We start from the raw sequence: 17,099 nt of genomic DNA on the forward strand, positions 1-17,099 counted from the left end.
GTCAGCATTTGATCAGGGAAACTTCTGCTGCAGATTCATCCTCGACCAACTGGAGAGCTTTGAGAGAGGTACGTTACCTTTGCTAGTTCATGCGAGATTAATCCAGCAAGGTTGGTAAAAGGAAATATGTGGACAAAATCATCAGATTTTGGCTGCAGAGACCTAGACCAAAATCTTACATTGGATTTTAATTGTAATGCAATTGATTTAAAGTCATTAAATAAGCTATACTTCTTTATTTCAGAGAACTGGCTGTTTCTGTGGGTCAATAACGATCTTTAAAAAGAATTTGCAGTAAAGGTACTGTCAGTATAATGATTTTGCTAAAACCTTTCATCATCAAATTGTTTTGCCATTTAATGCGTGTGTCTAACTGTTGGGAAATAGTGTCATTACTCAGCAACACCCGGTTAACAGCATGATACAATATTATAATAACAGGAAAATAAATCAGACAGAAAACTGACAGTAAACAGGGTTCAGGGTCAGGGAAAGCAGACAGAGCAGGCAGAGAACGTTCATTAAGAATGGTCTAAAAGTTACAGAGGAGCATAAGTACTTTGATTTTTCGGTGTATTTCAGTTCTAGTTCGTGGCTCCTGGAGCATCAACCATTCACTGGAGTGGGTTAAATATGGGTTGAAGTGCCGGAGCAGCAAATATGAGATATAAGATGGCTATTAACCAACAAGGGCTTTGTAGATAAATAAGACCCCTTTGGTTATTACGTCTCTCAGAGAGGGAGGGCTGGCTGACATGTATATGGGTTAACTAGAAAATGGAAAAAAGTTTCATATTGATTAATGTTATTGCCATTTCAGGTCTCAAGACAACGATGGAAATGACCACTACCCCTTTCTATCACAACAATACAAGAAATGTATCAGGAATAAATGACTGTGACGCATATGCTGAGCTGAAAAAGTCTCTCCACATCATGTCTCTCATTGTTTACTGCCTGGCCTTCGTTCTCGGTGTGTTCGGGAATGGAGTGGTTATCTGGGTGACTGGGTTCAAGATGAAGAAAACAGTTAACACAGATTGGTTCCTCAACCTTGCTGTGGCCGACTTCCTCTTCACAGCATTCCTGCCCCTGGGTGTGACCTACCTGGCTTTGGATTTCCACTGGCCTTTCGGCAACTTCATGTGCAAACTGTACGGCACCGTAAGCTCCCTGAACATGTTTGCCAGTGTCAACATCCTGGTGGTGATCAGTGTGGACAGATGTGTGTCTGTGGTGTGGCCCGTCTGGGCCCGGAACCACCGAAGTGTACGCAAGGCATCCTGTGTGAGTCTGGGTGTTTGGGTACTGGCTCTGATTCTCAGCGATATAAACTACGTCTTCAGGGACACTACACCATCACATAAAGACCACATCTTCTGCTTCACCAACTATGGACTTTCAGATGATTTTGTAACACCTTCTGTGAATCAGCTGCGACAGTTTCGTCAACAGGTCATGACCATCACCAGCTTCTTCCTGGCATTTGTTATCCCCTTCACTGTCATTGTGTCCTCTTATGCTTCGATAATCCATCGTCTCAGAAGGAACCGCACCCTGGCCAGCCAGTCAAGTCGCCCCTTTAAGATCATTGCTGCCGTTATCACCACATTTTTCCTGTGCTGGGCTCCCTTTCACATCATGGCTCTAATTGAGTTTGTTCATTTCACTGGTCTTAATCAAAGTGGAACATTGTGCCATGTCATTGTTATCGGTGTCACTATTACCTCCAGCCTGGCCTTTCTCAACAGTTGCCTGAACCCGCTGCTGTATGTGTTCATGGGCCAAGATTTCAAGGATAAAGTCCGCAAATCCATCCTGAATGTATTGGAGACAGCCTTCCAGGAAGAGGAGACACGCTCTCACACTGTCACAAACTCAGTGGACACCAGTCAGATCAATGACAAATCAACTCTTAATACTGAAGTATAGACTGTCCATGACATGAAGAACCAAAACTGGGACTGTACACAGAAAATCATTTTGAGTTTATTATTAGATTATATTATAGCTCTGTCGTAAACCATAACAGAGCTCAAAGGGTCAATGCCATCTCCTAGGAAAAATAATCCAGCGGTAATTTCAAAATACGTATTACATAATTTATGGTTGAATTTGTGTAACTCAAGCGCAAAAATTTTTTTTTTCATCTCTCACAGCAGATTTTGATGACCATGTCCTTGCCTGTATGTGACAACAGAGATAACACAGTAACGATACGAGTATAATTAGTTATAGGTCATAATTTTAGAATACCATGATAATTGACAGGCTGGAACATCACCTACAAAACACAGTGACACTTTCACAATAAACACAAAAACATGCCTTTCTTGCTGTACAATATAATAGGCTGTATGGAGCAGATTTTACTGAATATAGAATATACAAGGCATTATTTCTAAACCACTGCAAAAAATGGGCTTTTAACACATGACATGGGGGGTTGATCTGCACCATTTTCAGATGTAGGTCTTGTGTTGTAATTTTGCTCTTTTCGCTTATATAGTCATTTCACCACGTAAATCGCTGTAAAATGTCTATTTCTTATAATGCACAGAGCACCTGGATACCGTCAGTCTACCTTGTTGCTTTCCATTTGGCAGGACCATACAAAGTGTTTCACCTGAACTTTGACTGCTGGTTGGATAAACATTTATACATGATGGTTACTGTGATCTTACAGTTTAATGTTTGTAATGTAGCAGCTCCACTTCTTACCTGGCTTAAGGTCTACATTATACCTCAACCGTCAGATAACAGAGCTTCACAGAAAACTGGAATGGCACACTTATTCTGTGTTCTGTATGATGTTGGTTTATATGGCATATTGTAATATAACACAAACTTCCCTTCACATTCTTAATTCTGATGTAAAATTAGTAGGATGATGATGGTGATGACTTGATGTCATTTTTGCTGTCACCATTATTTCAATTGTTAAAATATAATTCAGACTTTATTGTTTTCCACTCATTATGTTCGTCTCATAATCACCGTATAACTTCATAACACACTGTGCCTGTAATCTCCTCTCTGGTATCAGGCACATACCCAACTCATCTGTTGTAACACCTGATAATAACATATCATAACTAACAACGGTAAATGACAGAAATCAATCAGTAGCTTTTATGTTGTGTCCAATCATTCTGATGAGCTCAAGTGGGTAACATTGATGATGAATTTGTTCATTTTATTAGTGAAATAGTTTGGACCTTTAGCTTGTTTGGATCTGTCCTGATCCTTCATTATCTAATTTTATTGGCATTTGGAAAGTATTTTGCAGTCCTCCAATATTATGAATTTTTTGTTGCTCTTTCATATAATGTTAAAGCAAAGAAATTTGTGGAACAGTGCTCTGCTGCTGAAAGTAAAGAGAGCAGTCAACCAGAACTGTGAGTGAATTGTGGGAAGGTTTCAGTCAAGGACAAACTGTAGAAGTGAGTGTAGTTAGTTAATACCTCCAGTGAAATCAAAAAGGTCCGCCTTTAAAAGTAAGCTCTGTAATTAAATAGGGCTGTGCCAATAGATGAGGACTCACTTGGTTAAAATCTTATGTCTCTGCTCTTCTTCCAAAGGGTCACAAAACAAAATACAAAGCTAAACAGTAGCAATACAGGGACATTATAGTGTGTAGTGTATGTTTTACTTTTGTAGTATCATCTACTGTTTGTCTGAACGTTTTGTGGTTCCTCAAACTTTTTTCATAAGTTTTCAGTAACACCTAATTTCAAAACCAGATATATTTCAAATTTTCTAGGGAAATCTGATTAAGAGTGCAAAACAGGATAGTGACAATATCCACATAGGAAACTGCTCTACTACAAATATAACATTTCATAAAAAGCTATATTCTGACCTCAGATATTTTGTGCTTGCAGGGTTGGACCTACAGATGCTGCATAGTTTATACACATCTAGCTTCAGCGCAGAGTAGGCTGCTCTTTTATCAAACTGCTCCTCAACCTTCGATTACTGACAGACGCTAGTGTGACTTTCTTGTAAGGTGGTGCAGGCTGAAGAGAGGGGGCAGTAAAAGATGGAGTAATGTCCAGATGCTGAACACAGGTGTGAACACAATGCAACAAAGAGTATGATGTATTTGAAGTATAACATAATAGTGAAATGTGTCAACATATGCATGATGCAGCTCATCTATCAATGAAGACACAAACAAACATTTTTTATCGACAGTGCCCAAAGAGTTCAAGTGCACGTGGATACAAGAGATTATTAGACTTCAGGGTGGAAAGGAGTTATTTTTTTCTGTGCGTGCTGCTTGTGGCTCCGCCTCAGCTTGGGCAGTGAAATATTACTACCCACAGAGCAGTTTATATTAACCTGTCAGCATTTGATCAGGGAAACTTCTGCTGCAGATTCATCCTCGACCAACTGGAGAGCTTTGAGAGAGGTACGTTACCTTTGCTAGTTCATGCGAGATTAATCCAGCAAGGTTGGTAAAAGGAAATATGTGGACAAAATCATCAGATTTTGGCTGCAGAGACCTAGACCAACATCTTACATTGGATTTTAATTGTAATGCAATTGATTTAAAGTCGTTAAATAAGCTATACTTCTTTATTTCAGAGAACTGGCTGTTTCTCTGGGTCAATAACGATCTTTAAAAAGAATTTGCAGTAAAGGTACTGTCAGTATAATAATTTTGCTAAAACCTTTCATCATCAAATTGTTTTGCCATTTAATGCGTGTGTCTAACTGTTGGGAAATAGTGTCATTACTCAGCAACACCCGGTTAACAGCATGATACAATATTATAATAACAGGAAAATAAATCAGACAGAAAACTGACAGTAAACAGGGTTCAGGGTCAGGGAAAGCAGACAGAGCAGGCAGAGAACGTTCGTTAAGAATGGTCTAAAAGTTACAGAGGAGCATAAGTACTTTGATTTTTCGGTGTATTTCAGTTCTAGTTCGTGGCTCCTGGAGCATCAACCATTCACTGGAGTGGGTTAAATATGGGTTGAAGTGCCGGAGCAGCAAATATGAGATATAAGATGGCTATTAACCAACAAGGGCTTTGTAGATAAATAAGACCCCTTTGATTATTACGTCTCTCAGAGAGGGAGGGCTGGCTGACATGTATATGGGTTAACTAGAAAATGGAAAAAAGTTTCATATTGATTAATGTTATTGCCATTTCAGGTCTCAAGACAACGATGGAAATGACCACTACCCCTTTCTATCACAACAATACAAGAAATGTATCAGGAATAAATGACTGTGACGCATATGCTGAGCTGAAAAAGTCTCTCCACATCATGTCTCTCATTGTTTACTGCCTGGCCTTCGTTCTCGGTGTGTTCGGCAATGGAGTGGTTATCTGGGTGACCGGGTTCAAGATGAAGAAAACAGTTAACACAGTTTGGTTCCTCAACCTTGCTGTGGCCGACTTCCTCTTCACAGCATTCCTGCCCCTGGGTGTGACCTACCTGGCTTTGGATTTCCACTGGCCTTTCGGCAACTTCATGTGCAAACTGAACAGCACTATAAGTCGTCTAAACATGTTTGCCAGTGTCTACATCCTGGTGGTGATCAGTGTGGACAGATGTGTGTCTGTGGTGTGGCCCGTCTGGGCCCAGAACCACCGAAGTGTACGCAAGGCATCCTGTGTGAGTCTGGGTGTTTGGGTACTGGCTCTGATTCTCAGCGATATAAACTACGTCTTCAGGGACACTACACCATCACATAAAGACCACATCTTCTGCTTCACAAACTATGCTCTTTCAGATGATCGTAAGACACCTTCTGTGATTCAGCTGCGAATGTTTCGTCAACAGGTCATGACCATCACCCGCTTCTTCCTGGCATTTGTTGTCCCCTTCACCGTCATTGTGTCCTCCTATGCTTTGATAATCCATCGTCTCATAAGGAACCGCACCCTGGCCAGCCAGTCAAGTCGCCCCTTTAAGATCATTGCTGCCGTTATCACCACATTTTTCCTGTGCTGGGCTCCCTTTCACATCATTGATCTAATTGAGATGGTAAAGCACACGGCAAATCATTCAAGTGGAACATTGTGCCATGTCATTGTTATCGGTGTCCCTATTACCACCAGCCTGGCCTTTCTCAACAGTTGCCTGAACCCGCTGCTGTATGTGTTCATGGGCCAAGATTTCAAGGATAAAGTCCGCAAATCCATCCTGAATGTATTGGAAACAGCCTTCCAGGAAGAGGAGACACGCTCTCACACTGTCACAAACTCAGTGGACACCAGTCAGATCAATGACAAATCAACTCTTAATACTGAAGTATAGACTGTCTATGTCATGAAGAACCAAAAACTGGGACTGTACACAGAAAGTCATTTTGAGTTTATTATTAGATTATATTATATCTCTGTCGTCACCATAACAGAGCTCAAAGGGTCAATGCCATCTCCTAGGAAAAATAATCCAGCAGTAATTTCAAAATACGTATGACATAATTTATGGTTGAATTTGTGTAACTCAAGCGCAAAAATTTTTTTTTTTCATCTCTCACAGCAGATTTTGATGACCATGTCCTTGCCTGTATGTGACAACAGAGATAACACAGTAACGATACGAGTATAATTAGTTATAGGTCTTAATTTTAGAATAACATGATAATAGACAAGCTGGAACATATCGTGATATGTAGCATGCACCTGTCTATAAAAGCTTTATTATTATGTGTGGTTGACTCAGGTGCACCTCAGACCAAAGACAGAGAACATCAAAGGGAAAGAAAGGCGAGAGCACAGTGATTTTTAGTCTTTAATGGTGCAAACAGTATAGTTTTACAGAATGTACTAAATAGTGCCTGTTTGCACCATTAAAGTGTCATTAATAGTGCAAACAGTGCTATTTATTGGAAATCAATCAGTGTGGTCCGGTCTTTACTACCTTCTTAGTATATTAAAGTCAGGAAGTGGGTTCCTCATCAGTCAATTATGATTAAGTACTTACATTTTTGATAGGCTTTTTGTGTAAAAGTCATCAATTATCTCTAGCTTTTACATCATGTCCTTGTTCTAATGAGCTCAATTGAGTAAGATTTATGATACATTTGTTTTTTTCATTGTTATTAGTTATTATTCTTATCGTTATTAGTGAAACACTTTGGACATACTGGTATTTATGTTACCTTGACTTGTTGGCCTGAATGTAAGATAAAACCCCATATTTTCAAATTAATTTATGTATCTCATATGTATTTCTTTAATATTCAATGTACATTTTTACACCCTTTATTCATGGAGAAATAAATTACATAAAACGCTTATAGCCTTGTCTAAATTGTACTTGTAAAAGCTGTGGTGACCCCTGCGGGTATGAAAAGTATTTAGAGATAATAACCCTTCTCCAGCACACTAAAGGTAGTTGCACCTCATATGTGTTTCTAAATTTTAGAAGAAATCTGATTAAGACTGTGATATAAGATCTTAACAGGAAGGAACATATAGATAACCTAGATCTCGGATATTACCCTGAAAATTGTGCAGCAGGATCCTCGGTGGACATGAGATGTCACAGCTTGAGGTTGGGGCATGGTTAAAATCTGTATGCTTTTCTCACTGATAGCAGCGACACATGACCCTGATTACACTGATAAACTTGAAAAGGTATTTATGTAGGCTATCACTTATCTGAAAAGAAGGATGCTCCACCTAATGGTCGGACGTGGAAATACAAATAAGCACAAATAAACAGCACATAGAAGTGGCAATGGATCATTCGCTTCTTTTTTGGTTGTTCTTCTTTTGGGGGGAACTTGGACACATGATCTCAGTATTGCTTAAAACCTTGCTATGGCCCTGACTGAACGTCTGTTTTATATAGGACAGTCCCATATACCCGTATACCCTCCATGTTATACGAGAGTCGCCCTGCCTGTTATACTTTCAATGATTTATTCAGCAATGAAATTTGAAACATCAAGGCATGATGTTACAGAGCCTTGGCATGTGTATTAGCAACCAAACAGAAAAGTTTAGGAATTAAACTACAGCACAAAAGCAAATCTAGTTAAATTAAAAGCGATAATATTTCAAAATAATGATCATTTAAAAAGAAAAGAGGACTCCAGTTTTAATTTGCGTGATTAGGAGTTGTTCTCGAAAATTTAAATGTATCGCCTCACAAACTTGCAGTACAAGTGGAATTTGTTGTAAGAAGCATTAAAAGTGTTATGTGTGTGTGTGTGTATGCATCTGTCTGTGTGTGTGCATGTGTGAATACACGTGTGCGTGTTTTTTTTGTGTGTATGTATGCTTGGTACATGTGGTCCTTCCTCAATGTGCCAGTGACTTGACATAGTTCAGAAGTCTTCAGGGCACACAGCTCCCATTAATTTGTAAGAGTTGGACCAGAGTTACTTCTGCTGCACACACATCCTGATCCGACTGACGAACTCTGAGAAAGGCAGTGCTCTAATATGTTATCCTGTGATTTTGCCTGAATTTGAGATTCATCTGAAGGGGTTGGATTGAAAAAAACAAGACAATAAGGGCATCTGATGTTGGTTAAAGCTACCCAGAAAAACCCCTTCCCTGGAGTTTAATAACAAAGGCATTCGGTAAAATTATAAGATAAAGGTCAGCTGCTATATTTCAGATAGTTTGTTGCTTTTCTAAGTGGACAAGGTTTTTTATAAAGAGGCCGAGCTTAGCTACTTTCCATCAGATAATTTAAATCCATATATCTACAAATCTTGATATTCTCTTCCTGTGCGTGCAATGAATTTCATTTTTCATTTTAAGGATGTTTGCTGTTTGCATGTGTATGCTCTAGGAAAAATAGAAAAAAAATAAGATTTATTTTTCATGTTGCAATCGCAGGCTGGTCTCGAGACAATGAAGCAGAAAAATAATACAACAGACTTATATGGTGGAAATGGCTCGTTGTATGACGACAAGGACTATGATGACCATAATGAGCTGAGACAGTCTCTCCACATCATGTCTCTCATTGTTTACTGCCTGGCCTCCAACATCTTACATTGGATTTTAATTGTAATGCAATTGATTTAAAGTCGTTAAATAAGCTATACTTCTTTATTTCAGAGAACTGGCTGTTTCTCTGGGTCAATAACGATCTTTAAAAAGAATTTGCAGTAAAGGTACTGTCAGTATAATAATTTTGCTAAAACCTTTCATCATCAAATTGTTTTGCCATTTAATGCGTGTGTCTAACTGTTGGGAAATAGTGTCATTACTCAGCAACACCCGGTTAACAGCATGATACAATATTATAATAACAGGAAAATAAATCAGACAGAAAACTGACAGTAAACAGGGTTCAGGGTCAGGGAAAGCAGACAGAGCAGGCAGAGAACGTTCGTTAAGAATGGTCTAAAAGTTACAGAGGAGCATAAGTACTTTGATTTTTCGGTGTATTTCAGTTCTAGTTCGTGGCTCCTGGAGCATCAACCATTCACTGGAGTGGGTTAAATATGGGTTGAAGTGCCGGAGCAGCAAATATGAGATATAAGATGGCTATTAACCAACAAGGGCTTTGTAGATAAATAAGACCCCTTTGATTATTACGTCTCTCAGAGAGGGAGGGCTGGCTGACATCTATATGGGTTAACTAGAAAATGGAAAAAAGTTTCATATTGATTAATGTTATTGCCATTTCAGGTCTCAAGACAACGATGGAAATGACCACTACCCCTTTCTATCACAACGATACAAGAAATGTATCAGGAATAAATGACTGTGACGCATATGCTGAGCTGAGACAGTCTCTCCACATCATGTCTCTCATTGTTTACTGCCTGGCCTTCGTTCTCGGTGTGTTCGGCAATGGAGTGGTTATCTGGGTGACCGGGTTCAAGATGAAGAAAACAGTTAACACAGTTTGGTTCCTCAACCTTGCTGTGGCCGACTTCCTCTTCACAGCATTCCTGCCCCTGGGTGTGACCTACCTGGCTTTGGATTTCCACTGGCCTTTCGGCAACTTCATGTGCAAACTGTATGGCACCGTAATCTCCCTGAACATGTTTGCCAGTGTCTACATCCTGGTGGTGATCAGTGTGGACAGATGTGTGTCTGTGGTGTGGCCCGTCTGGGCCCGGAACCACCGAAGTGTACGCAAGGCATCCTGTGTGAGTCTGGGTGTTTGGGTACTGGCTCTGATTCTCAGCGATATAAACTACGTCTTCAGGGACACTACACCATCACATAAAGACCACATCTTCTGCTTCACCAACTATGGACTTTCAGATGATTTTGTAACACCTTCTGTGAATCAGCTCCGACAGTTTCGTCAACAGGTCATGACCATCACCAGCTTCTTCCTGGCATTTGTTATCCCCTTCACTGTCATTGTGTCCTCTTATGCTTCGATAATCCATCGTCTCAGAAGGAACCGCACCCTGGCCAGCCAGTCAAGTCGCCCCTTTAAGATCATTGCTGCCGTTATCACCACATTTTTCCTGTGCTGGGCTCCCTTTCACATCATGGCTCTAATTGAGTTTGTTCATTTCACTGGTCTTAATCAAAGTGGAACATTGTGCCATGTCATTGTTATCGGTGTCACTATTACCTCCAGCCTGGCCTTTCTCAACAGTTGCCTGAACCCGCTGCTGTATGTGTTCATGGGCCAAGATTTCAAGGATAAAGTCCGCAAATCCATCCTGAATGTATTGGAGACAGCCTTCCAGGAAGAGGAGACACGCTCTCACACTGTCACAAACTCAGTGGACACCAGTCAGATCAATGACAAATCAACTCTTAATACTGAAGTATAGACTGTCCATGACATGAAGAACCAAAAACTGGGACTGTACACAGAAAGTCATTTTGAGTTTATTATTAGATTATATTATAGCTCTGTCGTCGCCATAACAGAGCTCAAAGGGTCAATGCCATCTCCTAGGAAAAATAATCCAGCGGTAATTTCAAAATACGTATTACATAATTTATGGTTGAATTTGTGTAACTCAAGCGCAAAAAATTTTTTTTTCATCTCTCACAGCAGATTTTGATGACCATGTCCTTGCCTGTATGTGACAACAGAGATAACACAGTAACGATACGAGTATAATTAGTTATAGGTCATAATTTTAGAATACCATGATAATTGACAGGCTGGAACATCACCTACAAAACACAGTGACACTTTCACAATAAACACAAAAACATGCCTTTCTTGCTGTACAATATAATAGGCTGTATGGAGCAGATTTTACTGAATATAGAATATACAAGGCATTATTTCTAAACCACTGCAAAAAATGGGCTTTTAACACATGAAATGGGGGGTTGATCTGCACCATTTTCAGATGTAGGTCTGTGTTGTAATTTTGCTCTTTTTCGCTTATATAGTCATTTCACCCGTAAATCGCTGTAAAATGTCTATTTCTTATAATGCACACAGAGCACCTGGATACCGTCAGTCTACCTTGTTGCTTTCCATTTGGCAGGACCATACAAAGTGTTTCACCTGAACTTTGACTGCTGGTTGGATAAACATTTATACATGATGGTTACTGTGATCTTACAGTTTAATGTTTGTAATGTAGCAGCTCCACTTCTTACCTGGCTTAAGGTCTACATTATACCTCAACCGTCAGATAACAGAGCTTCACAGAAAACTGGAATAGCACACTTATTCTGTGTTCTGTATGATGTTGGTTTATATGGCATATTGTAATATAACACAAACTTCCCTTCACATTCTTAATTCTGATGTAAAATTAGTAGGATGATGATGGTGATGACTTGATGTCATTTTGCTGTCACCATTATTTCAATTGTTAAAATATAATTCAGACTTTATTGTTTTTCCACTCATTATGTTCGTCTCATAATCACCGTATAACTTCATAACACACTGTGCCTGTAATCTCCTCTCTGGTATCAGGCACATACCAACTCATCTGTTGTAACACCTGATAATAACATATCATAACTAACAACCGGTAAATGACAGAAATCAATCAGTAGCTTTTATGTTGTGTCCAATCATTCTGATGAGCTCAAGTGGGTAACATTGATGATGAATTTGTTCATTTTATTAGTGAAATAGTTTGGACCTTTAGCTTGTTTGGATCTGTCCTGATCCTTCATTATCTAATTTTATTGGCATTTGGAAAGTATTTTGCAGTCCTCCAATATTATGAATTTTTTGTTGCTCTTTCATATAATGTTAAAGCAAAGAAATTTGTGGAACAGTGCTCTGCTGCTGAAAGTAAAGAGAGCAGTCAACCAGAACTGTGAGTGAATTGTGGGAAGGTTTCAGTCAAGGACAAACTGTAGAAGTGAGTGTAGTTAGTTAATACCTCCAGTGAAATCAAAAAGGTCCGCCTTTAAAAGTAAGCTCTGTAATTAAATAGGGCTGTGCCAATAGATGAGGACTCACTTGGTTAAAATCTTATGTCTCTGCTCTTCTTCCAAAGGGTCACAAAACAAAATACAAAGCTAAACAGTAGCAATACAGGGACATTATAGTGTGTAGTGTATGTTTTACTTTTGTAGTATCATCTACTGTTTGTCTGAACGTTTTGTGGTTCCTCAAACTTTTTTCATAAGTTTTCAGTAACACCTAATTTCAAAACCAGATATATTTCAAATTTTCTAGGGAAATCTGATTAAGAGTGCAAAACAAGATGCTGACAACATCCACATAGGAAACTGCTCTACTACAAATATATCATTTCATAAAAAGCTATATTCTGACCTCAGATATTTTGTGCTTGCAGGGTTGGACCTACAGATGCTGCATAGTTTATACACATCTAGCTTCAGCGCAGAGTAGGCTGCTCTTTTATCAAACTGCTCCTCAACCTTCGATTACTGACAGACGCTAGTGTGACTTTCTTGTAAGGTGGTGCAGGCTGAAGAGAGGGGGCAGTAAAAGATGGAGTAATGTCCAGATGCTGAACACAGGTGTGAACACAATGCAACAAAGAGTATGATGTATTTGAAGTATAACATAATAGTGAAATGTGTCAACATATGCATGATGCAGCTCATCTATCAATGAAGACACAAACAAACATTTTTTATCGACAGTGCCCAAAGAGTTCAAGTGCACGTGGATACAAGAGATTTATTAGACTTCAGGGTGGAAAGGAGTTATTTTTTTCTGTGCGTGCTGCTTGTGGCTCCGCCTCAGCTTGGGCAGTGAAATATTACTACCCACAGAGCAGTTTATATTAACCTGTCAGCATTTGATCAGGGAAACTTCTGCTGCAGATTCGTCCTCGACCAACTGGAGAGCTTTGAGAAAGGTACGTTACCTTTGCTAGTTCATGCAAGATTAATCCAGCAAGGTTGGTAAAAGGAAATATGTGGACAAAATCATCAGATTTTGGCTGCAGAGACCTAGACCAACATCTTACATTGGATTTTAATTGTAATGCAATTGATTTAAAGTCGTTAAATAAGCTATACTTCTTTATTTCAGAGAACTGGCTGTTTCTCTGGGTCGATAACGATCTTTAAAAAGAATTTGCAGTAAAGGTACTGTCAGTATAATGATTTTGCTAGGCTTGGCTTTGTAGATAAATGAGACCCCTTTGGTTATTACGTCTCTCAGAGAGGGAGGGCTGGATGACATCTATATGGGTTAACTAGAAAATGGAAAAAAGTTTCATATTGATTAATGTTATTGCCATTTCAGGTCTCAAGACAACGATGGAAATGACCACTACCCCTTTCTATCACAACGATACAAGAAATGTATCAGGAATAAATTTCACTGATGAGTATGCTGAGCTGAGACAGTCTCTCCACATCATGTCTCTCATTGTTTACTGCCTGGCCTTCGTTCTCGGTGTGTTCGGCAATGGAGTGGTTATCTGGGTGACCGGGTTCAAGATGAAGAAAACAGTTAACACAGTTTGGTTCCTCAAACTTGCTGTGGCCGACTTCCTCTTCACAGCATTCCTGCCCCTGGGTGTGACCTACCTGGCTTTGGATTTCCACTGGCCTTTCGGCAACTTCATGTGCAAACTGTACGGCACCGTAAGCTCCCTGAACATGTTTGCCAGTGTCAACATCCTGGTGGTGATCAGTGTGGACAGATGTGTGTCTGTGGTGTGGCCCGTCTGGGCCCGGAACCACCGAAGTGTACGCAAGGCATCCTGTGTGAGTCTGGGTGTTTGGGTACTGGCTCTGATTCTCAGCGATATAAACTACGTCTTCAGGGACACTACACCATCACATAAAGACCACATCTTCTGCTTCACCAACTATGGACTTTCAGATGATTTTGTAACACCTTCTGTGAATCAGCTGCGACAGTTTCGTCACCAGGTCATGACCATCACCCGCTTCTTCCTGGCATTTGTTATCCCCTTCACTGTCATTGTGTCCTCCTATGCTGTGATAATCTATTGTCTCATAAGGAACCGCACCCTGGCCAGCCAGTCAAGTCGCCCCTTTAAGATCATTGCTGCCGTTATCACCACATTTTTCCTGTGCTGGGCTCCCTTTCACATCATGGCTCTAATTGAGTTGGTTCATTTCACTGGTCCTAATCAAAGTGGAACATTAGGCATTGTCATTGTTATCGGTGTCCCTATTACCACCAGCCTGGCCTTTCTCAACAGTTGCCTGAACCCGCTGCTGTATGTGTTCATGGGCCAAGATTTCAAGGATAAAGTCCGCAAATCCATCCTGAATGTATTGGAAACAGCCTTCCAGGAAGAGGAGACACGCTCTCAAACTGACACAAAGTCAGTGGACACCAGTCAGATCAATGACAAATCAACTCTTAATACTGAAGTATAGACTGTCCATGACATGAAGAACCAAAAACTGGGACTGTACACAGAAAATCATTTTGAGTTTATTATTAGATTATATTATAGCTCTGTCGTAAACCATAACAGAGCTCAAAGGGTCAATGCCATCTCCTAGGAAAAATAATCCAGCGGTAATTTCAAAATACGTATTACATAATTTATGGTTGAATTTGTGTAACTCAAGCGCAAAAATTTTTTTTTTCATCTCTCACAGCAGATTTTGATGACCATGTCCTTGCCTGTATGTGACAACAGAGATAACACAATAATTGAGTATAATTAGTTATAGGTCATAATTTTAGAATACCATGATAATTGACAGGCTGGAACATCACCTACAAAACACAGTGACACTTTCTGTAAACACAAAAACATGCCTTTCTTGCTGTACAATATAATAGGCTGTATGGAGCAGATTTTACTGAATATAGAATATACAAGGCATTATTTCTAAACCACTGCAAAAATGGGCTTTTAACACATGAAATGGGGGTTGATCTGCACCATTTTCAGATGTAGGTCTGTGTTGTAATTTTGCTCTTTTTCGCTTATATAGTCATTTCACCACGTAAATCGCTGTAAAATGTCTATTTCTTATAATGCACAGAGCACCTGGATACCGTCAGTCTACCTTGTTGCTTTCCATTTGGCAGGACCATACAAAGTGTTTCACCTGAACTTTGACTGCTGGTTGGATAAACATTTATACATGATGGTTACTGTGATCTTACAGTTTAATGTTTGTAATGTAGCAGCTCCACTTCTTACCTGGCTTAAGGTCTACATTATACCTCAACCGTCAGATAACAGAGCTTCACAGAAAACTGGAATGGCACACTTATTCTGTGTTCTGTATGATGTTGGTTTATATGGCATATTGTAATATAACACAAACTTCCCTTCACATTCTTAATTCTGATGTAAAATTAGTAGGATGATGATGGTGATGACTTGATGTCATTTTTGCTGTCACCATTATTTCAATTGTTAAAATATAATTCAGACTTTATAATTTTTCAAATCATTATGTTCGTCTCATAATCACCACATAAAGAAATTTGTGAAACAGTACTCTGCTGCTGAAAGTAAAGAGAGCAGTCAACCAGAACTGTGAGTGAATTGTGGGAAGGTTTCAGTCAAGGACAAACTGTAGAAGTGAGTGTAGTTAGTTAATACCTCCGATGAAATCAAAAAGGTCCGCCTTTAAAAATAAGCTCTGTAAATAAATAGAGCTGTGCCATTAGATGAGGACTCACTTGGTTAAAATCTTATGTCTATGTTCTTCTTCCAAAGGGTCACAAAACAAAATACAAAGCTAAACAGTAGCAATACAGGGACATTATAGTGTGTAGTGTATGTTTTACTTTTGTAGTATCATCTACTGTTTGTCTGAACGTTTTGTGGTTCCTCAAACTTTTTTCATAAGTTTTCAGTAACACCTAATTTCAAAACCAGATATATTTCAAATTTTTAAGGGAAATCTGATTAAGAGTGCAAAACAGGATGCTGACAACATCCACATAGGAAACTGCTCTACTACAAATATAACATTTCATAAAAAGCTATATTCTGACCTCAGATATTTTGTGCTTGCAGGGTTGGACCTACAGATGCTGCATAGTTTATACACATCTAGCTTCAGCGCAGAGTAGGCTGCTCTTTTATCAAACTGCTCCTCAACCGATTACTGACAGACGCTAGTGTGACTTTCTTGTAAGGTGGTGCAGGCTGAAGAGAGGGGGCAGTAAAAGATGGAGTAATGTCCAGATGCTGAACACAGGTGTGAACACAATGCAACAAAGAGTATGATGTATTTGAAGTATAATATAATAGTGAAATGTGTCAACATATGCATGATGCAGCTCATCTATCAATGAAGACACAAACAAACATTTTTTTATCGACAGTGCCCAAAGAGTTCAAGTGCACGTGGATACAAGAGAGATTTATTAGACTTCAGGGTGGAAAGGAGTTATTTTTTCTGTGCGTGCTGCTTGTGGCTCCGCCTCAGCTTGGGCAGTGAAATATTTCTACCCACAGAGCAGTTTATATTAACCTGTCAGCATTTGATCAGGGAAACTTCTGCTGCAGATTCATCCTCGACCAACTGGAGAGCTTTGAGAAAGGTACGTTACCTTTGCTAGTTCATGCAAGATTAATCCAGCAAGGTTGGTAAAAGGAAATATGTGGACAAAATCATCAGATTTTGGCTGCAGAGACCTAGACCAACATCTTACATTGGATTTTAATTGTAATGCAATTGATTTAAAGTCGTTAAATAAGCTATACTTCTTTATTTCAGAGAACTGGCTGTTTCTCTGGGTCAATAACGATCTTTAAAAAGAATTTGCAGTAAAAGTACT

General features: G+C 39.4%; 3 protein-coding genes across 4 annotated transcripts; all 3 read left to right on the forward strand.

Moving 5' to 3' along the window:
- Nucleotides 1-31: 31 nt before the first annotated feature.
- On the forward strand, nt 32-7,227 carry LOC120787186 (chemokine-like receptor 1). 2 transcript variants are annotated; one of them, XM_040122881.1, is made up of 3 exons: nt 32-68; nt 821-1,638; nt 5,985-7,227. In XM_040122881.1, exons 2-3 carry the CDS (start codon nt 835-837, stop codon nt 6,276-6,278), a joined length of 1,098 nt encoding a protein of 365 aa, XP_039978815.1. In that variant the 5' UTR covers nt 32-68; nt 821-834; the 3' UTR covers nt 6,279-7,227. The 2 variants fall into 2 exon arrangements, with proteins under 2 accessions (XP_039978815.1, XP_039978814.1); XM_040122880.1 differs by lacking the exons at nt 32-68; nt 821-1,638 and adding an exon at nt 4,378-4,414 and having other exon boundaries at nt 5,167-7,227.
- A 2,409-nt stretch (nt 7,228-9,636) lies between these two features.
- LOC120787188 (chemokine-like receptor 1) lies at nt 9,637-10,919 on the forward strand. The gene has a single exon (XM_040122883.1). The coding sequence runs from the start codon at nt 9,637-9,639 to the stop codon at nt 10,732-10,734; it is 1,098 nt and encodes a 365-aa protein (XP_039978817.1). The 3' UTR covers nt 10,735-10,919.
- Nucleotides 10,920-12,683: 1,764 nt separating this feature from the next.
- On the forward strand, nt 12,684-14,722 carry LOC120787187 (chemokine-like receptor 1). The gene is made up of 2 exons (XM_040122882.1): nt 12,684-13,218; nt 13,611-14,722. Exon 2 carries the CDS (start codon nt 13,625-13,627, stop codon nt 14,720-14,722), a length of 1,098 nt encoding a protein of 365 aa, XP_039978816.1. The 5' UTR covers nt 12,684-13,218; nt 13,611-13,624.
- Nucleotides 14,723-17,099: the final 2,377 nt, after the last annotated feature.

The sequence above is a fragment of the Xiphias gladius genome, unplaced genomic scaffold (genome assembly GCF_016859285.1).
Source record: "Xiphias gladius isolate SHS-SW01 ecotype Sanya breed wild unplaced genomic scaffold, ASM1685928v1 HiC_scaffold_1252, whole genome shotgun sequence".
Classification (NCBI taxonomy): Eukaryota; Metazoa; Chordata; class Actinopteri; order Istiophoriformes; family Xiphiidae; genus Xiphias; species Xiphias gladius.